At 37.8% G+C, this 18,827-nt stretch overlaps 1 protein-coding gene across 6 annotated transcripts in view; it reads left to right on the forward strand.

Moving 5' to 3' along the window:
* PLCE1 (phospholipase C epsilon 1) overlaps positions 1 to 18,827 on the forward strand; it is a 163,513-nt gene that overhangs the window by 63,015 nt on the left and 81,671 nt on the right. For all 6 annotated transcript variants that reach the window (XM_054831342.1, XM_054831340.1, XM_054831341.1 and 3 more), the window contains exon 3: positions 9,373 to 9,661. In XM_054831342.1, coding sequence (XP_054687317.1) covers positions 9,373 to 9,661 — 289 coding nt within the window. The remainder of the gene's footprint in view (positions 1 to 9,372; positions 9,662 to 18,827) is intronic.

An 18,827-nucleotide genomic window follows, 5' to 3' on the forward strand; every position in this document is an offset into this window, starting at 1 on the left:
TTGTCAGTATGCTGGAACAAGCATTGACTCCTAGGATGAAGAAGTGCCTGAAGACCATTATTGCTTTCCTGTGATGTGTTCTTTCCTTCAGATGTGTAAGGGGACCAGACAGACTCCGCTGCACGCACCTCATCTGCCAGTCATACACACCCTGCCCAGGGGAGGACAACTTCCTTTTGACTCAGTAGATTTATTCCTATTGTAAGGAGAAAATGATAGTGTATGCTAGACTGTATCTTGGCATCGTCCTGTCCCCTCCCCAGTTTCTGGGCAGTGAGGGCATAACATAACAGTGTTTGCTTGTACTCACTGCCTGCAATTGCAAATTATGTAAGCAGAGATCTTCTTTTTTTTATAATCACAGTTTTGTTAAAGATATTGAAAAAAATGCACACAATGCAGAAAACCCCTCACGTCACTTAATTTTACTGTATTACCTTTCTTTCCTCTTTTACCTATTCCTGTTGACTGCATTCAAAGCATCCTCAAATGCAGTGGCAACTGAAGTTCTTTCTGCCTCAGCTATCTACTGAGAAATCTTCCCCTTTGTCTTTCCTGATGCTTCCATGCTGGTCTGCTGCTGCAGTAAACAAATCTTTCCATTTCTTGCGTTCTCAGTGTTGTTCCTGCTTTTCTTCTTTATAGTGTCCCAGACAAAAGATGAGCAACACCTGTGAACCACACCACCCTGAAAATGTCTGAACCACCCTGTAATAAATAGTGCATTTGTCAAGCACTGGGCAAAACTGTAGTGGTGTTGATTACTCAATGCATGCATTTTGAGCGAGGTTTTCTTCCTCCCCCCCCCAAGACAACAGTATTCCTAGTATGTTATGAGATACGCTTCAGATTGTACCATGGCACTATATTCTCTTATTTTCTAGGCATTTTTTTCAAATACAAACCAGCATTTCACCAGTCTAAGGATATTTTAAGGATTTTTTTTCCATTACGAAATTTAGCATCTCAGCAGTCAAGATTTTCTGTTTAAGTACCATGTGAAAATACATAGAGAGCGCAAGACAGGAGCAAATTAAGATGTAGAGAACACTGTTAACCCCTGATGTTCTGAACAGTCTTGGCACAATTGCATATATTTCACTGCAAACGTGTGTTTATAGCTCCAGCTTTCTTGCTGATGAGCTGCTACTGCAGCTCTGAGATTACCTGCACACAGATCCCCGGAGGCTATTCTTTGTCATCCTGACATGCTGTAGCGGATGGTGACCATGTCACACTGTGCCAAAACAGTCTTTTACTGCTATTTCTTGAACACAAACCTGCACCAAATGGCTGTGTTTCAACAAAAGTTCCTTCAGGTGATGACAGTTCTTTTTATCCTGTTGGTAAAGCTGCAGGCAGGCTAGATGGCATTTCAGCCATTGCTGAAACTGCTATCAGTTCTGCTTTGCAGGGCAGTTGTTGGCTTGCAGAGCCAGCTGAAGGGTGATATTCAAATACATCTCTCAAAACTGTTGAGTATGAAGAAGGGCATCATGATATGTAACCCTTTATTTTTTATTTTTTTTTTAAATCTGGGATGGTTGTTAATACTTTAAGAATGTTGCCTGTTAGCCAAAAAAGATGGATCATGAGATGCTGCAAGAGGATTCGTGGGAATTTTTGAGTTTGACCCCAACTTGCAAAACTGCAGTTGCTTCCAGATAGCTGTTTCCATATTTGCTACAGTGCACCTAGGGAGAAACTCTGCAATGGTGTCACGACAAACAAGAAATCAGAGAAGCTTGGGGTAGGTAGTGAACCTCACGTGAATTGGAGTGGCAGTACGATTTACTAAAGCTTGTGGATGTCTATTTGTCATCATCCACTTCATCTTGATAGTAATTTAAGAATGGAATTTAATTGACCACGGATTTTATCCCTTGCCCTACTTATCATGTAAAATACCAGAACTTAGTAAGACACATAGCCAAAAATTTGATCAGCTGTTCTGGTGTGTGCTTTTTTTGGTCACAGGCCGCTGAGGGCCACCAAGACGATAATGTTCTAACAGTCTAAATGTCTAGCTTTTCTGTTCCAGACACTGAAAAATACTTACAAAAAAGCTCAGATTAGTTCCATTTCTCCAAAGGGTTTCTGAAGGCGTCACCCATTTGATTGCTGACGTGAACAAGACATGTCAGTGAACAGAGCTAAGAAATAGTCCTGACAGAACAGACCTTTCTGCTGTTCACAGCATCATCTCTGTCAAACACAGTAACATCCTTTAGCTTTGAACAACCTGCGTAACATTTGAGATGTGGGGCTCTGGCACGTCTTCTAGAGAATCTTAAATACATGATACAAAGACAGGTATATACACTATTCTAGACATAACAGTAAAACACACTCGATGTTTAATGTGTTTCAGTTCTCATCATCGATATGTAATCAGAAATTGTTACAACAGATTAATGTTTTAGGAAGTCCATGAATTAAAGATTTCCTTCTTCCTGAAAATCAGCAAAGTATGCATACTAAACTTGTGGCACCCCTTTCTTTTTCTTCAGTGAAAGTCATGTAGGGATGGTGAATCTCTGATCTTTTTGAGTGCAGAACATTTGCAGTGATACACATTTGAACCCAATACTTGGTCACCTCCAGTCTCTCCTACTGTTATTTTCCTTATTTTTTTATGTAATTTTGTAGCTGGAACCCTTGGAATCCATAATTAATGCATAATGACATGAAGCCTCTGTCCTGAAACAGTGTAAAATTGTAAAAAAAATTTTAAAATTAAATTTATCAATTTGTTACCCAAAAAAGTGTATATATTTGCAATTTTGCCAAAGATTTTACTTTTTGCAGGCGAAGTTTGAGTTGTAATGAAGCTGCATACAGATGTTTGTTAACTTGCTGTTGAATATTAAATATTTTTCTTTTAGCCATGTCTTTCATTTACATTTTCTTGCAAGTTAAGTGAAATATTTTTCAAAATTTTAATTGGTAACTTTAGCAGTAGTGCTAGAAAATATGATACAATGAGTTTTGCTGTAGCTTTTAAAGTTTTCTTTTATTAAAAGAGGTTTTTTTCAATTGACATCGTAAACATCCATCTGTACAGAATCTGATTTCTTGCTGTTGTCTTAACCAAATTTTGTAGAGAATTTCTCTGCAGAGATGCCTGAGCTTTATGAGAGCATGGAGAGGAAGCTGATGAAGGAAGCACTGTAACTAGATTCTGTAAGCAATAAGCATGCACCAGTAAGTAAGCTTTCCCAGAAGTGGCATCTCTGGCAAACACAGTGCTGAGAAACAGGTAATTTGTTTGGATCTAGCTTAGGTCAGAAAGCTGCAGTGCTTTTCCAGAGCTGGCCTTCAGATCACCATCCAAGTGTCTTTGTACCTGTAATGTTTACTCAGACTAGATAACTGTAAATGAAAAGTGGAGAACTGACTATACAAAATAGTGAGATTCACTTCTATTTTAGCACAGCAGGAATTATTTTTGAAAATATGAGCTAGATTAAAAGCAAGGTCGTTAATTATTCTGTATTGGCTTAGACGTCTGTTATGAGTTCACACGACCTGACTTTAAATCCCAGACCAGTGGCAGACCTTTTTTCATAGATTGGTCAGATTTTCAACATTTCTGCAGATCCCACTTGACAGTTGTTTGTTCCAACATCTTTGAAAATCAAGTGGTTAGCAATTTAGGATTATTCAGAGAGTAATTAAGTGACTGGTTCTCTCACAGTGAACCAGATCAAGGGATAAATGTTGAAAATAATAATGTCCAAAATTGCTTTTGCGTTTGTAGCTAAAAGAAATGTTCCTTGGGCTATGGCCTCACTCTTGTTCAAACAGAATAATCTTGGGTGGTATTTTGAGATTAATTAGATGAACAATTTTTCAGGTAAGAATGTTGGGAAAAGTAATTTCTTAATAGAAATTTCATTAGGAAATTTGTTTATTTCTCCTTTTAAAATAATACCATTTTTAAAAAAGGTGATACTAGTAAGGAATAACAGGAGAATCTTTTCCTTTTTGCTGCCTTTTTGCCTTCTTTTCACCGTCTTTTCTGACCCCCACAACATCCTTAGAAAAAAACGGCCAGTGAGAAGTCTGGCTCTAGGGAGGCAACATCTTTACAAAACAGCATTTCTTAATCTATTCTGCATTTGTACTTTAGCAGCAATGTTGAAGCATCATGAGCTAATCAGTGTGGGTATGGTCATAAACCTGAATGAAACAAATCTGGAAAAGCCAAGACCCTTCAGAAAATGATGTGACTATCAGCATCACCTCTTTTTAAAACTTTATTAAATAAATGGTCCGAAGTATGATGCTAGAGTGCCATTTTGAAAGACATAAAACTGAAGTATTGGCTAACTGTGCATTAATGCCCAATTCTTTTGTTCTGAGCAAGTTCTCATTCTGGTAAGTGTGTTTCCTCTTTCAGCTCCCCTTATTTCCACCCAAGTTCACTTTGGGCAGAAAGAAAGGAATATGTAAAGTGCTTGTTTCATAGCAGACTGCTGTCATATTCCATGCTATAGATATTTGAATTACACTGTTGTGGAATAAATACATGTAAAAGTGATTGGAACAGTCGTTGGTCTTGACTTCTAAGAGATCACTGTTAGCTTCATTTGGTCAATATTCGTGAGGGTTTTCTTCTAAAAAATCTGCAGTGTCAAAATGAAAAATGACTATCTGAATTTACTCATTTTAATGAAATTTTTCTTGGAACAGAACAAATTTGGAAAGAACAGCATTTCCTGGATGTTATTAGTTGTGTTTAGGCTCATACGTTCTGTAAAACCTTTGTTTTTTCAAAGGAGATATTTAAGTGGTCTTCAGGATGTACTGTCCTGAGAGTTATTACTTGTTAATATACCGCTGTGGGTTACAGGCATTTAAAATTGCTTTAAAAGCATGCAACAAATGAAGGCTTTGTGTCACAGCAATGCTGCACACGGGCTGTCAGCAGCCCTCCATAATAGAAATGCTCTGCAGGTAAACTGGAAGGGAAAGTATCAGCCGAGCATATACATGTACACACACACACGTGCGCGCAAACATACACACTCACCTCCTACATTTCAGTGTTTCATTTTGGTCAATCAGGATATATCAATGGAAGTTTTTTAGAAAGAGTTTGGACAGATGACAGTCAGAAACAATGCAATGAATTATTAAAGCCCCATTAGGGCCTATTTTCTGTTATTTTTCTAGTGTAGTAGCAATAAGCACAAATTTTCTTGGCTATTCTTTACAGTCAACTTTTTGGGTACACATATTCTTTATTATTATAATAAAGTTAGAGAAATTAAGCCTGCTTCCTAATAATGGGAATCTTTGGTCTGTTCTTAATTCCAATTTCTGGGTTTCATATTCGCCAAGCAGCTGCTGGATGTTTGGCAAAATGATAACATGCCCCAGGTTCTAAGCTAAATACCTGAGGCAAAAAAATATGAAAAGACAAACAAATAAAAGATTACAGTAAACAGGAAGAGATACATGTAAGTTGAAGTAAGAAATCAGAACAATTATTTTATGAACTGCTATATCCAATATTTCCAGTACAGCAGCACCCATGAACTCCAGCTTCATTTTGAGGGAATATCAGTCATAAACTGTAAGGGTACGAATGGCTATGGTGTTTATGTTTCTGCTACTTTTATGTAGTGAACCTACAGTAATGAGTGCGAAGAAAAGGACATAACGCAATTTGCAATTGTAGTGATGATTAAACGGAAGAAAAGATTAGAAGAGAAATATGCAGAATAGTTTAAATGCAAGCTGAGTTACTTGTTCTTATAGTTATTTTTAAAGAATATCTTAACAAAATATGTCTGTTGTCACTGTAAGAAAGTTTTATTGCCTGAAGGTTATCAATAAGTTAACTTGGAGATACCATTTTAAGTTACTAGAAGCAAAGTTGAGGTTTTTTTAAAGTAAAGTTTTGATGATTTATTGCACACTTTATTAAGAGCTGAAAAATATATTTTGTTTCCATTTATTTTCCAAATATGGACTTGGTTATAAAAGTACAAGGATGGAATTCTGCCTGAATTTAATCTTTATTTTGATGCTAATTTTCATTTTTGAGTTGGAGGACATGTTTTTCTTCTGCAGTATTGTGGCAAATTTTATGTTGCAAGTAATTTTTATTTTCTTTTTGCTTATCATTAAAATATCTTTAAAAAATAGAAGAAAGTAAAAATCTATCAAAGCCACAGTATACTTTTGTTGGAATACTGGTATATTAGTATAGGGAGTTACCTGTTTCAGCTCATTTCTTATTTTAAAAATATCGTGGGGGAAAAAAAGAGAAAAGAAAAAGTATTAGAATGTATGCTTTTATTGTCTAAAGTAAGTCTTGAGGTACTATAACTGCATATAAATTTTACTATTTACATGTGTCCTCAATACAGTGGTATCGATAAGAAGGTTCACCCTGAACTCCTTGTGAGTGTCAGTACTTTGCACTACTTAAAAAGAAATTTGAAGTACGTTTAATATTGCGATGCTTTTAGATCCAGATACTGTCCTCAGTTTCTTGTGAATTACTGCTCAATATGTAGTATGTGAGATACCGCAGCATCAGACTGCAGATTGCTTTGAAATCTTTAATTTGCTATGGAGGGCAAAAGTGAATCAGGAGCCATACACCCTTGTGAATAATCTTTTTTTGACAGGTAGCTGTCAGTTTAGTGCTGCATTTTACTCTTTTTGGTTCACATCAATTTTTAATTACAGTAATCATTCTTTGGTAGTGATACAGATCAATACATCTGCCAGGGTGAACTGTAAGCCCTGGCTTGGAATCAACTTGTTTGTCTCCCAGGCAAGATTAAGTTTCCCCAATTGTCTGGTGCAATCTCACCGAAAGGGTATTTTCCCTATCGGTTACCTGAAGGATATGTTCCTATTCTGATTGTTTCAGTTCTTTTCAGTGGCTGATAAATACACAAAATTGTAAGTCTGTATTTTTTCCTAACCTCATCTGTGTGCAGCAGAAGTAACACATTCAGAGCTTTAACACATCAAAACAAACAGTATTTGAAAATGTTTTATGAAGTACAGTCTTTCGAGACAGCTAGTGCCCTGAAGTCTACTTTATACAAAAGAGATTAACACCATTATTCTGTGTATAATCTCTCCAGCAAAACACTGTCGCCTATTTCTGTCAACAAAGGGTTTCTTTGCTTTGGCAGCTGAAAGAAATTTTAGTTGTGTAGGCAACAGAACATGCCTTTATAAGTTGCAGAACCCAATTTTAAAAATATTTTGGAAGGTAACTGCAGTTTTGAGAAGTTAAATTATTTTCATTAACTAAATATTTTTTTAAACAAGCTAAAAAGACTAATTATGTCTGCTGCGTGGGGCACACTCATAATCCCTGCATAAGGAAGGTTCACTATTTTACAGTACGCCTTTTGGAAAGGTGTGTCATATGCATATCCCGCTGTTCCTTGCAGACACTTCCCTGATTAAAAGGTCTGCACATAGTCTGTCCAGGTAATGCACGCTCTAGGAGTGTATTTTCTTTTTGAGAAAGGTGGAGATGAGCAGTGTTCTTACTGAGAGTCTACGAGTCTGTAAAACTGTTGTATACCAAGGAAAAGAAGATAAAGAGGCTCAAGTAAAGGCTTAATATTTCTAGAAACCTCAGACCAAATAGATTTTAGACAATTTGCAAAGAGGGGGGGGAAAAAAAGGATACCACAGTATTTCACTGTGTAATGAATCACTGAAGTCATGTTTCTAATGAAATTGAGTTATAAAAGTCATAGTCAACATGTGAAAGATTTTTTTTCTAATTTCATGTTAATACATATGTCAGTGTTCTTTTTCAAATCCTTGAATTACATTACTAGTAAATAAATTATTGTATTTTGATTGAATTTTACTGTTTTCCCCAAGAAACTGTTAATACAGAAATTAAAGCTAAGATAAGAAATATGTACTTTAATAAATATTGCATTGTATTTGATTTTCTGTTTTATGGCAAAAAATAAATCAGAAGTAAAAAATTTGCCAAATTTTGAATTTTGTAGCTGAATTAAAGCTTCTGCTATTCTCAGTTTCTTTATCTGAAGGAAAGAATTACATCACCGTTCACAACTTCTGTTTGTAGAGGGTGAGATAACTCATGGGAGCAGGGCATTTGAACCCTCCTTGCTTTCATGGCAGGGTAAATGCAGGTCTTAGGGCAGAAGTGGACATGTGTGCAGATCACTGTACTGGGAGGTGCTTCCCTCCTTGAATACGTGGCTGGGCATGTATGTGTCCTGTGGTGCCGGTGCCTCCGACATGTGGTGTACACAGGCTGTGCAAACAATTTCTTATCATTTGACTGAGCACATGCGTGCTTGGATCATGCACGGGATGTGATTTCTGCCATGTTGATGAATAGCTGTATTTTCTTTATATGTAGGGAAGGATGGCAACAAAAAACAAGCCGTTAATCACAAAAACCCAGTGATTAAGCCATCAGCTTATTTCTTGTGCGTATCTAAGGACTGATGGGGAACAACCCCAGGACAGCACCTGCCCTGGTAACTGTTATAATGACCTTTCCCTATGTTAAGTTTTAGTTTGGTAGTTTCCACTTTGTAATTGCAAAGCACAGATCATTGAAACAAATTATTAATGTTAATCAGTAAGTCAGCATACAAGAATGCAAAGAATCAAGTCTCTCCTTGTATACTAAATGAAAAGATTTCTTCCAGATTCTTGCTTTGATCATTAGACTCTTTAAAATAAGCAAACATTACTTAGTTGCTAAGCCACAGACTGAAGTTCATTAGTGTGTTAGCACAAATATTGGAAAAAGAGTACTAAACCAATATTAGATAGAGGACCTGTGCGTAGGCTGGAAGTAATGCAATGAACGTGACACCAGAACATTTTGAAAGATTGCTCACAGTGATTAAAACCATTTCTGTTTGCAGAAACCCGCCCCACTCAGCAAGAAAAATTGCAAACCCTGAGTAGATCTCTTTTTCTGCTACTCATATCTGTAAGACTTTACCAAAAGTACAATAGATTTAATAGTTTTATAAATATTTTTGTGTATAGTATTTATTTTAAATGTTGATCAGATGTATTGAGGTGGCACGCTTTTTTTTTTTCCCCTGTGGTGATCCTTAAAACTGGTTTTCATTAGAATGCTTTTAACCACAGGTTGAAAGCCAGAATGCCGTTTTAGTTAAATAGCCTGTTTGGGAACCCAACTCAAAATCTTAACAAATCAGTTTTGTATTCATAGATATTTCACGTTCAAGGCACAAGTCTGCAGTGTTTTAATATAGTGCCTTTTTGCAGAGGCTGTTGAACTTTACATGCTAGTTTGGAATTTTTTGATGTTCAGTTTATCTTAAGCAAATGAACTAACAGTTCATGCTTTTGCATTCTTCACAGATCTTCGATACAGTGAGAGAAGAAGAAGGAACAGAAGATATTTTTGAATATTTTCCTCATCTTCTGAGAAGGCTCCCAACGTTTGATACAGACTGTATATGCAAAGGTGATGGTTTTTGTGTAAAACCATGTGTAACAGGTGCTTGCTGTCAATATCGTGCTACTTTACAGAGGACTGCCCTCTCTAACTATATAACTGGTGCTTTACTAGAAGCAACTACATCATTAGGAGCAAGAAGTGGTCTTTTAAGTATCTTCGGAGGATCAACTGGAAGAACAATGCTTAAAGGTAATGATTTAATTTTTTGAACCCTGTCCACTTTTAAGTATAGGGCGTATTGCCAAATACATAGTTCTGTATAATATTCTGTAGTTTTTATACCCATATATGAAGTTAATAGATAAAAAAGCTATTCATGTTTTCAAAGATTTTCCTTTGCAATCATTAGGTGTCATAATGACTAGCTATGTTAGTTTAATAAAGTAAAAATGCATGCAAAACTGAAAAGATTCTTACTACAAAACAGACACGTTTTCAGTTTTCTTTAGAAACATTCCTGTCTGCATCCAAAGTTAATGCCTAAGCTGTTGTTGTTAGGGTGTTCCTTTGTGTAGTATTTCTCATTTACCAAGTGCTCCTGCTCATGGGCTGACTTGGTTCAGGACTTGAGAAAGGAGTATGTACTCTACTTGATTACTATTGTTGTCATTATACAACTAGTTGTCAGCATAGCACTGTGTGGTAAGTATGTGTGATTCATTACTACTTTATTGTTGGTCTTCTCACGGATCTATCATCTTTCTAGTATTCGATCATTTCAAATAACTTGAGTATTCTCTATGTGGAAAATGCCTTTTGGAGGATGGATGTTACTAACTTTCCATGCTGATCATCTTTGTATGCAATAAGAATACCATTATGTGATTTAGTTTGGTCAGTTAAACAGGACGAAGGCATTCTTGGTACAAATTCATTGCATTAAAACAGGGTTTTGTATGGAATAGTAACTGCGTTTTAAATTAATTTTTAATTAATGCCTAGAATATTTGCTGAGGTACTCAAGCATTTGGGGATTTATCATCATCTGATATACTGTAATGAAAGGATGTAGTATCCCAGTTGTACAGCTGCAAAATTGAGGCATGTGGATATTATGGCTTGCCCAAAATTTTACAGGAATATGACAAAATAAGTACAGAATTCTCAGTGCAGTCCTTTAACTGGTGCAGATCCTAACCTCATTTTTACAGACAAAAAATGATACAGTTTGTGCTCAGATCAGGTGGTCTTATTTTTATCCCAAAGAGTGGCCCTTTCTAGTTTTAATTAGTCTCTCTTTAGGTGAATCAAATAGCAGAGAGAGGCGCTAAAATGGTGTAAGAACAACAGGTACAGGTGGCTAACTGTAGCATCTGAGTGAATTTCAGTACTACGTTGAGCAGTGTTACTGAGTTTCACATACTGTCATCGTCTGTGAGAGACAGAGATATGTACAGTACAGTGTCCTATTTTGGTAGGGTTTTTCCTTTTTATTTTGTTTGGGTTTTATTTGTTCTGAGGAGCACTTTAGAAAAATAAACATGTACATTCCTGTGACAGCTCTGTAAAGCAAGGTTAAAAGAACCGAGTCATTTGCTCCATGGTGCAGTGTGGTGGACCTGCTTCCTATGGAGTGGGAGAAGAGAGCACAGGGTTTTGATGCCCTAGACCTGATCGAGACTCTAAGGATGCTCCGTCCCCTGAGTGCAAATGTCAGCCTCCCATGGGGCATGTTGCTGCAGTGCCCAAAAAGCCCAGCTGGCAACTGTCGCCATAGAGCTGCAGGCTCTGACTGAGTTCTGAAACGGGAAGTAGCAGCAGTAATTAGCTCACTGACATGCTAATATGGCTGTGTCTTTTTATAGTGCCTGAGCTAGTGACTGCACATGTGTGCTCTGTGTACCAGCACACTTTGCACTAGTTTGGGGATCTCTGTGGTGCTCGTGTTATATGGTGTAAGCTTCTGTTGTATTCTGAGCCCAAGGATGTGAGACCTTAAAGAAAAGGCCAAGATCTTAAATTTGATTTGCAATTCCACGGGCAACCTGTGTAGATAGTAGAGAATTGATTTACTGTAGTGGTCTATGTCTGATTTACTGTGGTGGTCTCTGTTGAGGAAGAGATGTGCTGCAGCTTAGGGATATTGAAGTTTTCTGGATGTGGAAGGTTCATGTTCAGGTATATCACAGTGATTTAATATATCTGAGAGATGACAAAGGTATCGGTAACAGAGTTCTCTCTAAAAACATTTACAGAGTATTACTTGGTGAGGTTTTTAACTGAGACATTAGCATTAGCAAGGAACCCAACAGTATTCCGAATTCAGACCTGCGGTTATCATTCATGGGTGCGTACCTTTTAAGAAAGAAAATTGTCTTGTCCATGCAGATTATTTTCATCTGTCCAACATCTTCTCTTACTATTGGATTTAACTTCAACCATAAGCTAATCTCATCTAAACCTGAGAACTTTTAATCGACTTTGCTAAGAACTCTGTTGTTAAATGCAATGGAGGATTAATCACAGGATACAGCATGTCACAGGAACACTTCACTTAGTTGTTCGGAGGTGTTGAAAAGGGAATGTATTGATCCTGGTGTGGTTTAATACTTGTGGTTTAACCCTGGTAGGCAGCTAAGCACCACGCTGCTGCTCACTTATTCCCCTCAGGTGGGATGGGGAGAGAATCAGAAGGGTAAAAATGAGAAAATTCATGGATCGAGGTGAAGACAGCTTACTAGGTAAAGCAAAAGCCGCACACACAGGAAAAGCGAAACAGGGAATTCATTCACCACTTGCCATGGGCAGGCAGGTGTTCAGCCATCTCCAGGAAAGCAGGGCTCCATCACACCTACCAGTGACTTGGGAAGACAAACACCATCACTCTGAACATCTGCCCCTTCCTCCTCTTTCCCCTGCTTTTATTGCTGAGTGTGACGTAATATGGTATGGAATACCCCTTTGGTCAGCTGTCCCAGCTGTGTCCCCTCCCAGCTCCTTGTGCACCCCCGGCTACTTGCTGGTGGGTAGTGTGAGAAGCAGAAAAGGCCTTGGCTCTGTGTAAGCACTGCTCAGCAGTAACAAAAACGTCCCTGTGTTATCAGTAACATTTTGGTCACAGATCCAAAACATAGCACCATGTGAGCTACTATGAAGAAAATTAACTCTGACCCAGCCAAAAGCGGTACAACAGTGAAGGTGATCTTTCCATCAGCACTTGTGCTTTGTAGCCCTCCAGAAAGAGTTCAGACTGTTGTGCATTTCATCAGGGCCCTACCAACCTTTCTCAGACAAGATAGCAGTGTGTCTAAGAGTATCATGTGTTGGAGAGAGACCAGGGAGATGAAAAGAAATATTTGCTTTGACAGTCAGGTTATGAGTACCCATGTAGTAATTTAAGTGCAGTGCAGTGCCCTGAATTAGTATCAGAATGGAGGGAAGACCCCTCTCTGATTTTGTTTCTACTGTTTTTGATCAAGAATAGCAAGTGTTTCTTGTTACTGTGTGTCACAAGCTGTGACAGGGCAGGTTTTCAAGTGTTGGCTTGCTTCCACAAAAACTTCAAGCATAGGTTCTCAGGTCTTTGTATTTAATTTATTTACTTTTTTAATATTTGTAATAGAACCTGTCTTAGAGTTTTTCCTTTAAAATTGTACTTGAACAAGACTTGCTGTATTGCATGTTACTACTTACGGTGTTAGACAATGAGAAATACTCTTGCGTATTTGAGTAAAAGTTTACACATCTGAGGCTCTGAACTGGTGGTAAGTGGCAATGCCAGCATCAGCTTTTATCACCTCTTTCTTCTTCCTGGGTTCTTGTTCCTAGAAACTGAGTTCACTTCAAAAATCCCGTAAAAGAGGGGAACAATTTGGGCCAAAGTTACCTTGGCCTAATATTGCCCCTGACTGCTTCATTTTGTCAGATTGTGTCCTGGGTTAGAGATCTCTAAATTGCCTTAGATATTTGTATATGTATTATGCATTTCAGTTCAATGAGTTAATAGGACTTCATCAAAACATTTACCTATAACTGTGTTTAAAACATGCTTTGATTAATACTTTAGGTTATTAATGCTTATATACATTGTCATGCATTTTATTTAAATATATCATTACCTTTGTGCATGCATTATGCAAATATATTCTTAAGTGTAAGAAGATTCTATTTTTATGATTGAAAAATATAGATTATTTGGGTAATTATAGTTTTATTCTGTAAAATGTTTGGGAGTAGGAGGGTTGTATATGCATCTTACTCTAAAATTACCAGTGACAAATGATTTGAAGAAAAAAGTCTTTTAACAATGTATATGAAACAAGATTTAGTTTATGAGTTATCTTGCAAGTAAACATAAAATTGTAGGCTTCAGTTTACTGGCTTTTAAGATTTTTTTTTTTTTTAAATAAGTATAGTTCTTTCTGTTCCAAATTAGGAAAAGCTTGGTCAAACCTTTTGTTCAGGGTTGGGGAATATCATCTACTGAGCATGTTCTTTTGAAAGTTCTCTTCTTGTGCTGTCACAGAAACATGACATGCTGGTGGAAGTAGAAACTAACAAATGTGTGACTGTACTGAAAGGAAAAGTTGAGTAATCCACCTATGCAGTTTTTTCAGTGAGGGTGATAGCTCTCTTGAGAAAAATTTCCATCTGAACCTGACAGGCAGGGGTTTTGTTCTACTTGTAAAAATAATTATCATAAGTTAGCTAATCTTTAGTGTTTTGTTATGGAGTTTGTTTATAGGCTCAGTGTAGTAATGTCATTAAATGCATGACTGTAAACTGTAGAATATCACTTAATGAGCACGTGGCTGGGCAGCAGGTATAGAGCCTGGTTGTTTCCCCTTATGCCTTTCGGCTTTGCGGGAACTGCATTTTTAGTGGGTTTTTTGTTGGTTTTTTTTTTTTTTTTTTTTTTAAACTCATTGGTACCCAGAATTGCACCAAAGTGCTTCACTCACACAAGCTTTTTACTTATTTTTTTCTGGAATGGCAAAAATACACAAAGGTGTCCCTATTTTTTGTCTAGAGCATAATGACTTACTGTTATACCTTATCGAAACCAGTTAAAACAGCCAGAAGAGCATAAAGCTCTTTTCCTACCCTCTCAGCTAGTCCCTGAAGCCCTCACAGTAGCACGTGGAACCTGGTGTATGGACCTTTACTATTCAGACTGGGAATAGATGCTTTTTACAGAGGTGAGAGGCTCTTGGGGAAAGTGCTCAAAACCCTTCCTTTTCTCTTACCAATAAAAACAATAATCTAGTTTGTGCACCTGTCTTGATCACTGGTACACTGGTATGAGGGAGAATTAAGGTTTTCTGGTAAGAAAGTCACAAGCCATTTAGAAAGTTACAGCTCAGACTAATAACAAGTTCTGTCTGAAAACAGTAGAAAACTGATGCACAAGGGACATAGAGTATGTGGACTGCTGAATTCCGCACTTCATGATTTCTGAATTGCTGTAAGGGGCAGCCCACATACAGATTGTGTTGCAGTATATCCTGTTTTGTGCCAAAGACATGTAACATGGTATCAAGGTCTATGTCAAGTAGATGTGTATCTTCCACCAGGTAAAACCATTCCTTGGCTTTGCTACAAGTTAAGCTTCAGTACAGATGTGAAACTGTGGACACAGTTTAGACAATTGTCAACTCTAGAGTAATTATTACTGCACTTGGAATGATTTTCAAGACAGTTCTTAAAAAAGCTTCAAAAGTGGAAGTGAATTTGTTTATTAAAACCACGTCTGTACCAGCTAGTCTTGAAAAGATCTCAAGGGCTGTCAGACTTATGTTTAGAGGACCTCTTCTGTACAAGACAACATTCCACTACGTTTCCTTCAAAATGTTTGCAATTCCTGGAGATAAAGTTCAGCACTCTCTTGCATAATTGGTTGAAACAGGAGTCCATAACTTTAATGGTGTGGGTCCTTCATGATTTAAAAGGAAGACTTCTCAAAACCTTTACATGCTCTGTAGTTAAGGATTTTATGTAATATCCCCCCCCCCGCAAACACAGAGTTCCTGATGCTGGGATGGGCTCCTGGTTTTGTGTCTCCTAACACTAGGCACATTGTGAGTTCTTCGTGTTAAGTCCTTCAGGAGTTATTTAGTGACCTGAGCAATGAACCTTACAGTCACAAGTAGTGTAACTCCACGAAATACTGTTCTAAGGTTTTGTTCGGTAGCTAAGAACACTAAGTGCTCGGAGTCCCCAGGGCTAGGATGGTCTTGCGGAGAGATCAGCTGCCCGTGTTGTTAGTTCCAGAGAAGGCTATACCAGACCTTCAAAGCCAGAATTCCCAGTCACGTGGATCTGGGATTGAGAGTCTTTAAAAGACTCATGTCTGGGGTCTGGAGCAGTGAGCCTGCAAGTCCTGCTCTCAGATAGCTCACGGGGCTGTCAGGCTCCCAACTGAGGAGCTGTGACTCTGGTCCTGGTAACACAGGGACAGTCTAAGAGTGGACTCCCGGGAACCGCAGATGCCTGGAGTTCCCACAGCTGGTCAGTGACGTTCACATCCTTGTCAGCATCTTTGTTACTACAGAGAACATAATTTTCGTGTATGAACACTGAAGACATTTCAACTGCTGCACAGTTTTAGCACCTCTGTATGTAACTCAGAATTTCTGGTTAGCAAAAAGTTATGAGAATGTCTTTCAATGGGATTTGGATTGAAACCAGATTTCTTGCCCTGGAAAGGAAATCCTGCTTCTCAGCCTGTTGTGTTTCTCACAAATTGATTGTTACAGAAGTTTGTTCATAGTTGTGAACGGGCCAGAACTTTCACTGGAATCATATTTGAAGACTCAGTTGTTGTCACAGTTCATGTGGTGTTGACATTTTTATGCAGAAAGTGAAAAAAGTTTGGGGTCTTTTTTATTCTTAAAGAAGGAACTAGAGTATGTGAAAATGTTTGTACTTTTTGATAGCTGTATCCAGAGTCATTGTTGGAAAGAAACTTGTACCCTTCCTTCCCTGTCCCCATGCCCTCACCTGCCCCCCTCACAAGGATAACTTCTATAGCTTTGTAATCTAAAATAAAACCGAAAGGAAAATAAAAAGAGGTGTCTGAGGATGGAGCAGACTGCAAACATTTTGTATCAGTGTTCTTTTCACTTTAGTGTCTTTCGAAGCTGTTCAAGTCTGATGCCACTTTCTTAAGTGATATAAATCAGACTTCAGCCTTGATCACTGTTGTTCATCTTCCAGAGAAAGCTCACTCAGAACTTGTTAAATAGCAGCAATTTTTGACCAAGAACAGAAGGAAACTGACTTGCTGTGAACATGGAGGCAGACTGTATTGATCTTAAGAAAACCTACTTCATTCATCCCTAAGTATTCAGAAATTACCTTTTTTCTGTAATCAGACTTTGCCATCAGCAAAGATTAGGTAGCAAACAGGACCCAAGTCTCAGTGGCTTTTCCCACTGCCGTTTCTTGTACCCTTTGCCCAAGGCTTCTAGTTACAGTATTGGGAAAATTCCAGGATCCCTGAAGCTGGGACAGTTATCTGACGGCTGTATGTCAGTCATGGGTGAAACTTTATGTACACAGATTTAGGAAGGCAAACGTGATTGACCTGGTCTGTGCGTGTTTGGGCCCAAAGGTTAAGACCATCTAGAGTGAGCAATAAGCCGAATAAGCTGAGATTAAGACTTGAAAAGATTAAATGTGCCCAGGCTGAGAATCTAAGGTAAAAAGATGGGTCAAGCAATGCACTGTAGGAGGGGACATCAAATCCAGGAGATAGGTCAGACAGACTGTAAGTAGATGATGTGGCCTGAAGGCAAGGGTGTGAGTCAGGAAACCAAGAATTTCATGCTACTCTGTTGGCCCCAGGACGTAGGTCAGGAAGACCAGGAACCAAGTGTGTGGTCACCTAGTTAGGGGCAGAATTAAGAGTGACACGGCAAGAAGCACAGATCAAGGCTGAGATGGCAGAAAGGAGGAGAAAGATTTGGGAGGACAGCTGTAGCCAAGGGACACCTGGGACTGGCTGGAGCTGACTACGATGGTTGTCTCTGTAAACTGGCAGAACGGAAAGATTACTGAAGTCATCTCTCAGACTTGTCACTGTCTGATCAGGCCTGGTTACAGCCAGGTTGGTCCCAGCAAGGGCAGTAGGAGAAGGACTTAAGGAAGATTGCCAACATTAATTTAACAAAAACTTCCTTTAATCCAGCATGTTTAATACATTGTAGGCACAAAAAATAAAGCTCTGCCAGCATAGCTTGTCTCATCCTTATAGTCCTCTTTCTGGGTCAGTAAGGTATGTTACTGTGAGATGAAAAGATACATAATTGATCCAGGCAGTAGATTGAAGTTAACTACTGCAAGTAATCTAAGTAAAAAAAAAAAAAAAAAAAAAAATCTGTAAAATTTCTCCTTTGGACAGAACAGGTAGCATACCCATGGTTCAGGAAGGTATGTGTTTGTAAGGATCTGGATATCCTAACCAGTGTATAGAGCTAAGCAGTTAAGAACAGAACTGAGTTTCAGATGGTTTTGTGTAGATTTTAGTTCCAATAATATTATGTGGCAGTTTGGTGCACTGATGATGATCCTTTAACCTTGTATAGCTGAGTCTCTGCTTACAGCAGTATTTTTGTTGGTAGTCCATAGCTGTTCTTTCCACCAGCAAAAAGAATTTAAATTCATAGAATGAGTCTGACTGTGCTATTAGAGCTTTGTTGTGAGGAAGGGAATGAAGGACATTCTAATGGCTGTGGATGAAGGCTGAGAGAGCAGAAGTTTGTGCAAAGCGATGTTAGTTTTAAAATCAAACTTCTTATTTTTTTATGAGGAGTAATTAGTCTTCAGAAAAAATGAAATGGGATTCTAAGGCCAGATAGTTAATCCCTGAACTGCGTATTGTTGTTTATTATTTTAAAGGTCTGAACATTTGTTTGAATGGACCTTGTAAAAGTAGTGTCCATGGGAACTTTTAAAGTGTAGAATGGAACTTTTTCGGTATGTTTATGTTAGCATGTCAATCATAAGCAAAAAAACCCCAAGGACCTCAAGCCTCAAGATGACTCAAGAGTCATCTCTAAAGATTCCCTTGAAGTTTTGTTTCTAGGAAACAAATTAGAAGAAAAATCAACTTTTGTGGGATAATGTTTTATTTCTATCAAGGCACAATTTTTATTTTTTTTTAAATTCTACAGTTTTCTTTGTAGAGTCAAGAACATTCTGATTTTTTTTCTTTAGGTTTTCAGATATTTGCTTTTATAATTAATGGAAAATTCTTTAGTATTGACCCTATAATGATGAGAAATGTTTAATCTGATGGTTTATTTTGTATTTTTGTAGGGAGATAGCATTAATAAAATTGACATTTATAAATAAAAATTTAAAAATTTTATACTGTATCCCCATGGGGGTCCTTACATTATCATAGTTAACATGA

Source organism: Grus americana, chromosome 7 (assembly GCF_028858705.1).
Source record: "Grus americana isolate bGruAme1 chromosome 7, bGruAme1.mat, whole genome shotgun sequence".
Lineage (NCBI taxonomy): Eukaryota > Metazoa > Chordata > Aves > Gruiformes > Gruidae > Grus > Grus americana.